A 12,167-nucleotide genomic window follows, 5' to 3' on the forward strand; every position below is an offset into this window, starting at 1 on the left:
GTTACTAGTAACCCAGCTGACTACCCAGCCTGAGCTTCATCAGAACACCTGAACATAGTCTCAGCAATTGGAAAGCAAAAAAAGGAAGGGTTTAAGGGCTTTTCAGTTGTTGGTGAAACATGCTTTCTAGATATGGAGCTAACTGTTCAACTTACTCTTGTCCAAGCTAAGGCCCCTATGTGCAAAGTTGATGCAGATGTATGTATGCCTCCTAGTTTCACCTGCCCAGCTATCTGAGTGTCCCCTCTGCATGACTGCCTAGATGTAGGCATGCCATGACTGCCCCATCTATCTGTAGAAAGTGTCAATGGTAAGTGTCTTCACTTGCTATGGGAGAGTGTTGAAAAGCATTTTTTCAAAAAGGAAAAACAACACGGTTCAGACATTGGTTCTGCTAACTAGGATATGTTACAGACTATCCTTTGCACTCTGCTTAACCTGCTCCTTGACTTCCTAAATGTGATCACCAGCACACTGAAAACAAGCCAGTTTGCACTCCCAGTCCTGTGCTGCTCTAGGGCTAGGGAGGCCCGCAGCATAATTTAGACAACCTTGGGAACCTAAGTTACAGCAGCCTCCCTGGCCTGCCCTATGGGCCACAGTGCTGCCTGGAATCTCCACAGCACTGTGTGATGCAGCCCCACCCCAGACACACCCCTTCCACCTTCAGCCTCACCACAGCACTGCCCATATACCAGGACTTGCAAGGGGGTTCTCAGACAGCAGACATATGCTGTTTTCCACAGTATCTGCACCACGGAATCCTCCCTGACAGGAACCAGGGGTTTTATGCCGGGACTGGAGAAGAAGTGAGGATCTCACCCTAAGAGTCATGACTTCCCATCTTCTGCTCTAACCCCAAGACAACTCTCCTTTCCTTAGCTAAATCAGCAAAAATAAATATAAAAAATAAGGATGAGAAATAATAGTGAGTCATTGTTTTATCTTGCCTCAAACAGGAGATTTAAAGCATCTTCCTCGTGGCTGGCTGGATAAATAGATAAGCCCTTCACAAAGACACCCTGGGGGTACTCCACTACAGCCATGTGAGTGTCACCGGACATGTCATGAGGCATAGTGGAGAGAAGGTCAAAGAGAGTCTCATTGTAGATTTCCAGGTAGGACATTCGGACAGTGATGGACTGATCAATGCGTTCTTCAACTGCCCTGAACACCTGCACAGATCATATGCTTGTCAATGACAGTCTGAATTCACAAACAAGGTTCCTATCAATTTGTGGCTTTTCAGGATGTGAATCACTATAAATTAGTCAGGTTTCAGAGTAGCAACCATGTTAGTCTGTATCCGAAAAAAGAACAGGAGTACTTGTGGCACCTTAGCGACTAACAAATATATTAGTTATATTATATTATACAGTGCTAATAAGCGATGGTCACATAAACACCACCCTATACCGGAAACCTATTGACCACTATACTTACCTACATGCCTCCAGCTTTCATTCAGACCACACCACACGATCCATTGTCTACAGCCAAGCTCTACAATACAACTGCATTTGCTCCAACCCCTCAGAGATCTTCTAGGTGTTTGTCTCTGTCTGTCTATCAAGCGTTCTTACAACTACAATACCCACCTGTTGAAGTGAAGAAACAGACTTACAGAGCCAGAAGAGTACCCAGAAGTCACCTACTACAGGACAGGCCCAACAAAGTAACAGAACACCACTAGCTGTCACCTTCAGCCCCCAACTAAACCTCTCCAGTGCATCATCAAGGATCTACAACCTACCCTGAAGGACGACCCATCACTCTCACAGATCTTGGGAGACAGGCCAGTCCTTGCTTACAGACAGCCCCCCAACCTGAAGCAAATACTCACCAGCAACCACACACCACACAACAGAACCACTAAACCAGGAACCTATCCTTGCAACAAAGCCCGTTGCCAACTGTGTCCACATATCTATTCAGGGGACACCATCATAGGGCCTAATCACATCAGTCACACTATCAGAGGCTCGTTCACCTGCACATCTACCAATGTGATATATGCCACCATGTGCTGCCAATGCCCCTCTGCCATGTACATTGGCCAAACCGGACAGTCTCTACGTAAAAGAATAAATGGACACAAATCAGACGCAAGAATTATAACATTCAAAAACCAGTCGGAGAACACTTCAATCTCTCTGGTCCCTCGCTTACAGACCTAAAAGTCGCAATATTACAACAAAAAACCTTCAAAAAGACTCCAACGAGATACTGCTGAATTGGAATTAATATGCAAACTGGACACCATTAAATTAGGCTTGAATAAAGACTGGGAGTGGATGTGTCATTACACAAAGTAAAACTATTTCCCCATTTTTATTTTTCCCCCTTACTGTTCCTCACACGTTCCTGTCAACTGCTGGAAATGGCCCATTTTGATTATCACTACAAAAGGTTTTTTTTCTCTCCTGCTGGTAAATAGCTCACCTTAACTGATCACTCTCGTTACAGTGTGTATGGTAACACCCATTGTTTCATGTTCTCTGTGTATATAAAATCTCCCTCCTGTATTTTCCAATGCATGCATCCGATGAAGTGGGCTGTAGCCCACGAAAGCTTATAGAATCATAGAATCATAGAATATCAGGGTTGGAAGGGACCCCAGAAGGTCATCTAGTCCAACCCCCTGCTCGAAGCAGGACCAATTCCCAGTTAAATCATCCCAGCCAGGGCTTTGTCAAGCCTGACCTTAAAAACCTCTAAGGAAGGAGATTCTACCACCTCCCTAGGTAACGCATTCCAGTATTTCACCACCCTCTTAGTGAAAAAGTTTTTCCTAATATCCAATCTAAACCTCCCCCACTGCAACTTGAGACCATTACTCCTCGTTCTGTCATCTGCTACCATTGAGAACAGTCTAGAGCCATCCTCTTTGGAACCCCCTTTCAGGTAGTTGAAAGCAGCTATCAAATCCCCCCTCATTCTTCTCTTCTGCAGGCTAAACAATCCCAGCTCCCTCAGCCTCTCCTCATAACTCATGTGTTCCAGTCCCCTAATCATTTTTGTTGCCCTTCGCTGGACTCTCTCCAATTTATCCACATCCTTCTTGAAGTGTGGGACCCAAAACTGGACACAGTACTCCAGATGAAGCCTCACCAATGTCGAATAGAGGGGAACGATCACGTCCCTCGATCTGCTCGCTATGCCCCTACTTATACATCCCAAAATGCCATTGGCCTTCTTGGCAACAAGGGCACACTGCTGACTCATATCCAGCTTCTCGTCCACTGTCACCCCTAGGTCCTTTTCCGCAGAACTGCTGCCTAGCCATTCGGTCCCTAGTCTGTAGCTGTGCATTGGGTTCTTCCGTCCTAAGTGCAGGACCCTGCACTTATCCTTATTGAAGCTCATCAGATTTCTTTTGGCCCAATCCTCCAATTTGTCTAGGTCCCTCTGTATCCTATCCCTGCCCTCCAGCGTATCTACCACTCCTCCCAGTTTAGTATCATCCGCAAATTTGCTGAGAGTGCAATCCACACCATCCTCCAGATCATTTATGAAGATATTGAACAAAACCGGCCCCAGGACCGACCCCTGGGGCACTCCACTTGACACCGGCTGCCAACTAGACTAGCTATTCCTACCTACATGCCTCCAGCCTTCACCCTGACTACACCACACGATCCATTGTCCACAGCCAAGCTCTGCGATACAACCGCATTTGCTCCAACCTAAATTTTTATAAAATTTATAAATTATGCTCAAATATATTTGTTAGTCTCTAAGGTGCCACAAGTACTCCTGTTCTTTTTTTATAAATCAGTCAGTAAGTGTATGGCACACTCTCAGCAGGACTGCAGCGGCTCTAATAAGATTTTCAAAATTATTTTGGTTTTGAAAATATTATACCTTTAAAGGGATAGTGTCAAGGGTAGGAAGCCTAAAACAAGACTTTTCTGTGTTTTATCTAAACAATAAAGAACATTCCATTTGCTGGCTGAATTGCTTTTTTCTAATTGCACGAACAGCACTTACACTAACACCAAGGAATATAACTAGTAAGAAATTATTCGGGCGGGAGTTAAGGACAATATAACAATGAGCTAATCAGATCAGCTCTTTGTTGCAGGAATTGGTTCTTTTTTATGCTTGGAAAACACCTAACACAGCAGCTACTGGAAACAAATAATGCAGAACACCTTCCAGCTTTGGTTTGTGTAGGTTATGTCAGCCCTACACTCTGCTTTTCAGCTGTGCTTCTGGGAGCAGGCGCACAAGACTCTTCACCCAACAGAGTACCCTTTTGAGAGGTTAAGAAAGTTGCACATCATGACATCATGTTTATGTTGCAACAGGATGACATGTCCGCATATCACAATGCAACGTCATCACATTGCATTGAAATGTTACCACTCTCACGGCACAAGGTCACAGTGTTACAATGAAAAATCACAATGGAACATCAAGGTGCAACATAATGATGTTTTATTGTCCCACAACTTCTTTAAGGACCATATAATATCCATCTCCTGTTAAAATAAATTGGTGGTGACCATGTTTGGGGCGGTCAACACATTTCTTAGGACTGGGAGGATAACAGATGATATGACAGATGTACTAGTTTCTCCTTCTTCCCCTCCTTTCTAATTCAAATCTTTGGTACCTGCTGTATAGCTCGGGGTATGATTCCTCTATGCTTGTAGCTTTCAGTTGCTCCTGTCATGGTGTATGTTTTACCAGCTCCTGTTTGCCCATAGCACATAATAGTGCCTAGAAAAGTTTAAAGGAAAACAATAAATTCAGCAGGACTCATTCATTTCTCCAATGTAACATCAAAGGGACCTTATCCTCAGATGGGGAGCCCCACTATATCTTAAAATAACACATATCAATAAAAAAATTACCATTATAGCCATTCAGAGCTTGGGATACCAAGTCCCTAGCTACTGCATCATAAACCGAATCCTGTGAGGCATTGTGAAGAACACCATCCAATTTAAAGGACCAATCAGTCTGCTTGTTATTGACGACTCCTTTCTTAATATCTCTCCTGATGTAAATATCTATGCTCTAAAAAGACAGAGATGAAGAATGTTGATGTGCTACAAGAGAGATTGGGCCAAAATCAGCCCCAGTGTAACTACAGCAGGGTTATTGCTCATTTCTGCTACCATAACTTAAATCAGAATCTAAATCCATTATGCTCCTGATGTCTCTTGTTCCTTTACCTTGTTGTCTGGCCCATACTTGATCATGTCTTCAGGAAAATTAGCTGTTGGCTTGACTCGCACAAATGCATGTACTTTATTTTCTTTTGCACTCATTGTAACTAAAAGAAGGGGGGAAAGGGAAAATCAGGTTTACAAGAAAATACAGTGTTCTCTAAAATACAGTTAAAAGGCTGTCATCAGCAAAAGGTAGGCTGCAGTGTCATCAATTTTTAAAATAAACTGTTTACAAATGTTAAACTGTAGTTTCTAACTGGTTTATTAAGAGGAACTATAAGCACACATCTAGCCTAAGCAGGGAAATTTTTAAAGTCAGAAAAGTGAACATGTAAAAATAGAACATGCAAAAACCTTCTTAGTCATTACAATTTCTTCTTGTGTATCTGAGTCCTAGTTATTTACTGACACAAACAAGCTTCTCTTCCTGCTAGTCCTGCAGAACAAAACAGCTATAGGAGAATGAGATGGATTCTATTCTGCCTCATGCATCATCAGTGCAACTCTCAGCTAATGGCTGGATTCTGCTCTCTGATACAAATCTGGTAGAAAACCGTTGACATTGATGCAGTTACGCCAGCTTGACAGTGGTGTACCTGAGTGCAGAATTTGGCCCTAGGTTCTGTCAGCAAACTTTTGATCAGTCGTGAATTGAGAGGCAGGGAGAGACCAGCTTGATTTTCAGATCCCAAGAGGAATAAGTGATGCTGACAGCTGGAAAAATAATCTTTTCACCTGTAAACAGAGCACTGGAAGTCACTGAGTATAAATGCAAAGACCCAACCATGTAATTCTTACAGTAACAGGAGGATGCGTTAAAGGCGCAGTGCTACCGCAGCAACAATTTAGCCACAAAGTTTTAATGAAAATGTTTTACATCAGACATAGGATTTTGTGATCCATGGACAAAAGCTGCTATATTATTCATTCATTATTATGATGATGATTTCACTATGACACCCAGATTCTCTGATTAAGATTATGGCCACTTTGTGCTAAGCATTTTACAGAGAGATAAATGTGGTCCTGCCCCAAAGAGCCTGCAATCTGAGAGTTGCCTTAACTTGTGCTTCAACTAGCATGGGCACTGTGGGCCTTGAGCAAAAGGGAATAATTCAGAATAACTAGGAATGCTCTGGCCACACCACCTCCTGCTCCCACCTATTCATGGACTATCCCAAAACAGCCCCCTTTGTAGGGGGTCTTAGCCTCCCAGGGGCATAGATAGCACAAAGTGGCCATTACACAGGGTGAATACCCCTGGGGTGTTGTATGTTAGCATATCAGCTTTCTAGGGTGATTATTTGTTTATTGTTCACCTAAGATCAAATTACCTGACACAGGGTTACAACATCACTGTTACCATGTAGAACAAGGCTCTGCATTCCTTACGCTGCTTCAAGTGATTTATTATCCATCTGATTCATTTTTAAATGAATAAAAAAATATAGACATTTCTTTGTCTCATGATCACTGAAAAGCACCTTTCTTGTGAGGCTCTCAAAGCACTTTACAAACAATCTGAATGGCTCAAGAAACACAACCCAGGGCATGTATGTGTATTCATTTCATATGAGGGGGATTTCTCTTTAATTGTACCTAATTATTCCCTTGTCATTTTCCTTGGCTCTTTGGTTTTGCACAATTCTGCATCCTGGTTCTCTCTGCCTAGAGTTTGGTAATGGTTGGATGCAAATGCTTTTGGTGTGAACTCCTAAAATAGAGGACTTCTGGAAGGTCAAATTCTAGTTTCAATTAACTGTCTCTTAATGCACCAAATGACAATATTCTTTTCATTCAGATTCCTCCTTAAAACTAAGCGAGGCCCAAACCTGGAACCCTGAAACCAAATCCAATAGGATTTTTTGGAATGGGGATCGGATCCAAACACACCACTACAACCGTGTTTCCAAACTGGATCCCAAAAAGAAAGATGAGTGTGTTTTTTGGCTCTGGTTTAAATATGGCAGAAATATCATGAAAAAACCTATTTTTGTCAAATTTTAGCACAAGATATTGAAAATCTCACAAGAATAGCTGATTTTCAAGAAGTTAAAATGACCCAATCCAAACCCAGTTCAGTTTAGATCCCAAACTCCGAACATAATCTGGATCCAAACACCTCAAGATTTCCTTCTTTATCAATACTCCAGCATAGAGGGTTATTAAACCCTTTACATTGCATCGACCGATGACCATAGTGTGATGGTATGTCAGGCACGGTGTCTAATTCATACTGTTAATCTAATTTAGGATACAATCCTGTGAGCCTGAGATGCACAAAACTCCCACAGGACTCAATGACAGTTTCACCAACTAAGGACTTGCAAGGATAGACCCTTAAATTGGAAAATTCTTACCATCTCATCAGACTCATGATACTCACCAGCTAATACAGATAATAGCTTTTGGGGACACCTGGAGGAGATTAAACAGATATACATGAATATGCAGTTTCTATGTTATTACTTTAAAATGTATTTAGTGCTAGTGAAAGACTGATGGTCCTGGAGAGTGAAGTCCTTTCTTTATCCAGAGAACAGGTACAGTTCAGGTAGTGGTACTGTAATCTTTCACAGTACCACAGCAATAGGCTTCTACCTGGACAAGAAGGTTGTGAGGATAGGTGCACTGTTTCTTTAAAGCTGTAGCAAGAAGCCAGGCAGGAAGAGGGAGCTGGAGAAGGTTCTAAGCAGAAGCTCTAAGGTGAAGCACAGAGAGGAAGAGAATTGCCTTGGGGCAAATGCAATTTTCCTTATTCTAATAAAATTCCTTGTTCAGTGTTAGAAGAAAGTGACTCCTGTGATTCTTTATCATTGACAGGAAGTTTTCAGCTATGGATAAGAAAGGGAGTTCAGTCTCCATAGCCCATTCAGTCCTTGGCCTTTCTGCTGTGACTGCAAGAAGAATGCCAATTAGTGTCAGTTGTGATAGTTGTTTTTGTCACATGGGCACCTATCCGGTGGATTGAGATCCACCGAAGTCATTCCACACAGGCCACCAAACAGCCTTTCAGCTTTCCCAGCAATCACTCACTCAGACAGGTTTTAACCAGTGGCCTAGAAGTGCAAGGCTCCATAGTCCATTACCAATCTCCCAAGCCATGCAGTCAACCAGATTTTTTAAATGCCTGGGACATGGTTACAGAGACAATGGTGACACAGGGCTGTGGAGTTAGAGATGGCATGAGGATCGTTGGGATGTGGGTACAGAAATGGAGGTGATGCAGGGATGAGAACATGAGGATGCAGGAGCCATGGCAATGTGAGATCAGGGACAGCTGATACATTGGGGATGGAGGCAGAGATGATACAGGGATGAGGATGGTGGTGACATAGGAGCAATGGTAATATGAGATAGGAGATGGCTGGGACATGGGGAAGAAGATGGTGTGATCGAGCAAGTGAGGTTGGACGAGGTGATGATGAGGGGTTGGTTGGGATGTGTGGGTGGTGGTCATGCAGAGACAGTGAGATGCACAGACAGTGGCAACACAGGGATGGCTGGGATGAGGGATCAAAACCAGTAGCAATACACGGATAGGTGGGAGTGGGGCTGGTGGTGGTGATACAGAGATGGTTGGGATGTGGGGACGGAGATGGGAATAGCTGAGATTAGGACAGTGGGGAAGTGGAGGCAATAATTGTGATGGCTGAGAGGTGGGGATGGTGACAGGGGACAGGGATGGCTGCGGGGATGGGAACAGTGACAGGGAGACGGGGATGAGGACAGGGAGACAGGGTGGGGACAGGATGGGGGTGGCTAGGAGATGGGGATGGGGTCGGTGACAGGGATGGCAAGGTGGTGGAGTTGGGATGGGGATGACAACAGAGGGATGGGGATGGCTGGGAGGTAGGGATGAAGCTGGGGGGATAGGGACGGGGAGAGGGGACAGGGGATAGGAAGAGGAGGCTGGGGAAGCTGGGAGGTGAGGACGGAGGAATGGGGAGGATAGGGAGGGGGGAGGGGGAAATGGGGAGAAGGGAAGGGGCCGGGGGAATGGGGAGAAGGCCGGGGGACGGGAAGGAGGCTGGGAAAGGGGGCGCTGGGAGGTGAGGACGAGGGGGATGTGAGGGGATGGAGAGAGGGGAAGGGGGCTGGGGAGAGGGGCCGGGGGATGGGAAGAGGAGGCTGGGGAAGGGGGCACTGGGAGGTGAGGATGGGGGAATTGGGGGGATGGGGGAAGGGGGATGGGAAGAGGAGGCTGGGGATGGGGGCACTGGGAGAGGGGCCGGGGGGAACGGGGGGGGATGGAGAGACGGGATGGGGAAAGGGGCTGGGGGGAATTGAGGAGATGGGGAGAGGGGAGGGGGATGGGGAGATGGGAAGGGGAGAGGGGGAGGGGCCGGGGAGGGGGATGGGAAGACGGGACGGGGAGAGGAGGGGATGGGGAGATGGGAAGGGGGCCGGGGGGAATTTGGGGGATGGGGAGACGGGACGGGGAGGGGAGAGGGAGAGGGGCCGGGCAGGGGGATGGGGAGACGGGGAGGGGAGGGGAGAGGGAGAGGGGCCGGGCAGGGGGATGGGGAGACGGGGAGGGGAGGGGACCGGGGGAATTGGGGGGATGGGGAGACGGGGAGGGGAGGGGACCGGGGGAATTGGGGGGATGGGGAGACGGGGAGAGGGGCCGGGCAGGGGGATGGGGAGATGGGAAGGGGGAGGAAGGAGTTGGGGGGGAGGGGGATGGGGAGACGGGGAGGGGAAGGGAGGGGCCGGGGGGAATTTGGAGGATGGGGAGACGGGGAGAGGGAGAGGGGCCGGGCAGGGGGATGGAGAGGAGGGGAGGGGGCCGGGGGGAATTTGGGGGATGGGGAGACGGGACGGGGAGGGGAGAGGGAGAGGGGCCGGGCAGGGGGATGGGGAGACGGGGAGGGGAGGGGACCGGGGGAATTGGGGGGATGGGGAGACGGGGAGGGGAGGGGACCGGGGGAATTGGGGGGATGGGGAGACGGGGAGAGGGGCCGGGCAGGGGGATGGGGAGACGGGGAGGGGAGGGGACCGGGGGATGGGGAGACGGGACGGGGAGAGGGGGAAGGCCCGTGCAGCACCAGGCAGGGGCCCGGACACCCGGTACTGAACTGGGACCGGCCGCTCTTCCCGCCGCTGCCAGCTCCCGCCGCGCCGCAGGCTCCGGGGCGCGGCTGGGGCCGGGGGTGTACACACCGTTACCATGACTACCGCCACTTCCCACCACGTCCGGAAGTGCTGCGGGAGAAGGCGGAAGCGAGGGGAGGCCGTTTCCGGCGGGGGCCCGCGGGCTCTGGTTGGCTACGGCGGCCGGGAGGGGCCAGCGCGGCGCTGGAGCGGACGGCGGCGCCTCTCTCCTCGCGCCTTGCCCTCGCTGCGGCGGCCGGGGCCCGGGCAGGCGCGCGGGGAAGATGCTGGAGGCGGCGGCCGAGCCGGAGCTGGACCCCGAGGACCTGGTGCATTTCTCGGTGGGGGACCTGCCCAGCCGCGGCTACGGGGTGATGGGCGAGATCCGGAGGCAGGGCAAGCTCTGCGACGTGACCCTCAAGGTACCGGGGCGGCGACCGGCCGGGGGGAGCCCCGAGGGGGGGCCCGATGGGGGGGGGCGCATGGGATGGGGGGGAGCCCCGCCGGGGGGGGAGTGTGACACGGGGGGGGGAGTGTGACATGGGATGGGGGGATGGGGCGGGGAACGGGATGCGGAGCTGTGAGGGTCGTGGGGCGATGGGATGGGGGGCCCGATGTGTGTGTGGGGGGGTGACACGGGATGGGGCGGGGAACGGGATGCGGAGCTGTGAGGGTCGTGGGGCGATGGGAGGGGGGGCCCGATGTGCGGGGGGGGTGACACGGGATGGGGCGGGGAACGGGATGCGGAGCTGTGAGGGTCGTGGGGCGATGGGATGGGGGGGCCCGATGTGCGGGGGGGGGTGACACGGGATGGGGCGGGGAACGGGATGCGGAGCTGTGAGGGTCGTGGGGCGATGGGATGGGGGGCCCGATGTGTGTGGGGGGAATGACACGGGATGGGGCGGGGAACGGGATGCGGAGCTGTGAGGGTCGTGGGGCGATGGGATGGGGGGCCCGATGTGTGTGGGGGGAATGACACGGGATGGGGCGGGGAACGGGATGCGGAGCTGTGAGGGTCGTGGGGCGATGGGGTGGGGGGGGAATGACACGGGATGGGGCGGGGAACGGGATGCGGAGCTGTGAGGGTCGTGGGGCGATGGTATGGGGGGGCCGATGTGTGGGGGGGAATGACACGGGATGGGGCGGGGAACGGGATGCGGAGCTGTGAGGATGGGGGGGGCCCGATGTGCGGGGGGAATGTGACACGGGGGGGGGGTGTGACACGGGATGGGGCGGGGAACGGGATGCGGAGCTGTGAGGGTCGTGGGGCGATGGGATGGGGGGGCCCGATGTGTGTGGGGGGAATGACACGGGATGGGGCGGGGAACGGGATGCGGAGCTGTGAGGGTCGTGGGGCGATGGGATGGGGGGCCCGATGTGTGTGGGGGGGGAATGACACGGGATGGGGCGGGGAACGGGATGCGGAGCTGTGAGGGTCGTGGGGCGATGGGATGGGGGGGCCCGATGTGCGGGGGGGGTGACACGGGATGGGGCGGGGAACGGGATGCGGAGCTGTGAGGGTCGTGGGGCGATGGGATGGGGGGGCCCGATGTGTGGGGGGGGAATGACACGGGATGGGGCGGGGAACGGGATGCGGAGCTGTGAGGGTCGTGGGGCGATGGGATGGGGGGGCCCGATGTGCGGGGCGGGTGACACGGGATGGGGCGGGGAACGGGATGCGGAGCTGTGAGGGTCGTGGGGCGATGGGATGGTGGGCCCGATGTGTGTGTGGGGGGAATGACACGGGATGGGGCGGGGAACGGGATGCGGAGCTGTGAGGGTCATGGGGCGATGGGATGGGGGGGCCCGATGTGTGTGGGGGGTGACACGGGATGGGGCGGGGAACGGGATGCGGAGCTGTGAGGGTCGTGGGGCGATGGGATGGGGGGCCCG

The 12,167-nt window shown here is 51.0% G+C and overlaps 2 protein-coding genes across 6 annotated transcripts in view; one reads left to right on the forward strand and one right to left on the reverse strand.

Moving 5' to 3' along the window:
- Positions 1-10,403, reverse strand: part of KIF9 (kinesin family member 9) — a 43,805-nt gene extending 33,402 nt beyond the window's left edge. For 2 of the 4 annotated variants that reach the window (XM_084620150.1, XM_084620148.1), the window contains exons 1-7: positions 10,344-10,403; positions 7,567-7,598; positions 5,777-5,915; positions 5,184-5,284; positions 4,860-5,025; positions 4,619-4,725; positions 951-1,175 (exon numbers count right to left, since the gene is read on the reverse strand). In XM_084620150.1, the coding sequence (XP_084476276.1) occupies positions 951-1,175; positions 4,619-4,725; positions 4,860-5,025; positions 5,184-5,279 (594 nt within the window). In that variant the 5' untranslated portion in view covers positions 5,280-5,284; positions 5,777-5,915; positions 7,567-7,598; positions 10,344-10,403. Of the gene's footprint in view, positions 1-950; positions 1,176-4,618; positions 4,726-4,859; positions 5,026-5,183; positions 5,285-5,776; positions 5,916-7,566; positions 7,599-10,259 lie in introns of all 4 variants that reach the window. The other 2 variants (XM_084620149.1, XM_084620151.1) reach the window with 2 other exon arrangements.
- A 38-nt stretch (positions 10,404-10,441) lies between these two features.
- Positions 10,442-12,167, forward strand: part of KLHL18 (kelch like family member 18) — a 37,134-nt gene continuing 35,408 nt past the window's right edge. The window contains exon 1 of one of the 2 annotated variants that reach the window (XM_084620156.1): positions 10,442-10,696. In XM_084620156.1, coding sequence (XP_084476282.1) covers positions 10,559-10,696 — 138 coding nt within the window. In that variant the 5' untranslated portion in view covers positions 10,442-10,558. The remainder of the gene's footprint in view (positions 10,697-12,167) is intronic. The other variant, XM_084620157.1, reaches the window with a different exon arrangement.

This window comes from Lepidochelys olivacea, assembly GCF_965140295.1.
Source record: "Lepidochelys olivacea isolate rLepOli2 genome assembly, chromosome: 2".
Taxonomy (NCBI): Eukaryota; Metazoa; Chordata; order Testudines; family Cheloniidae; genus Lepidochelys; species Lepidochelys olivacea.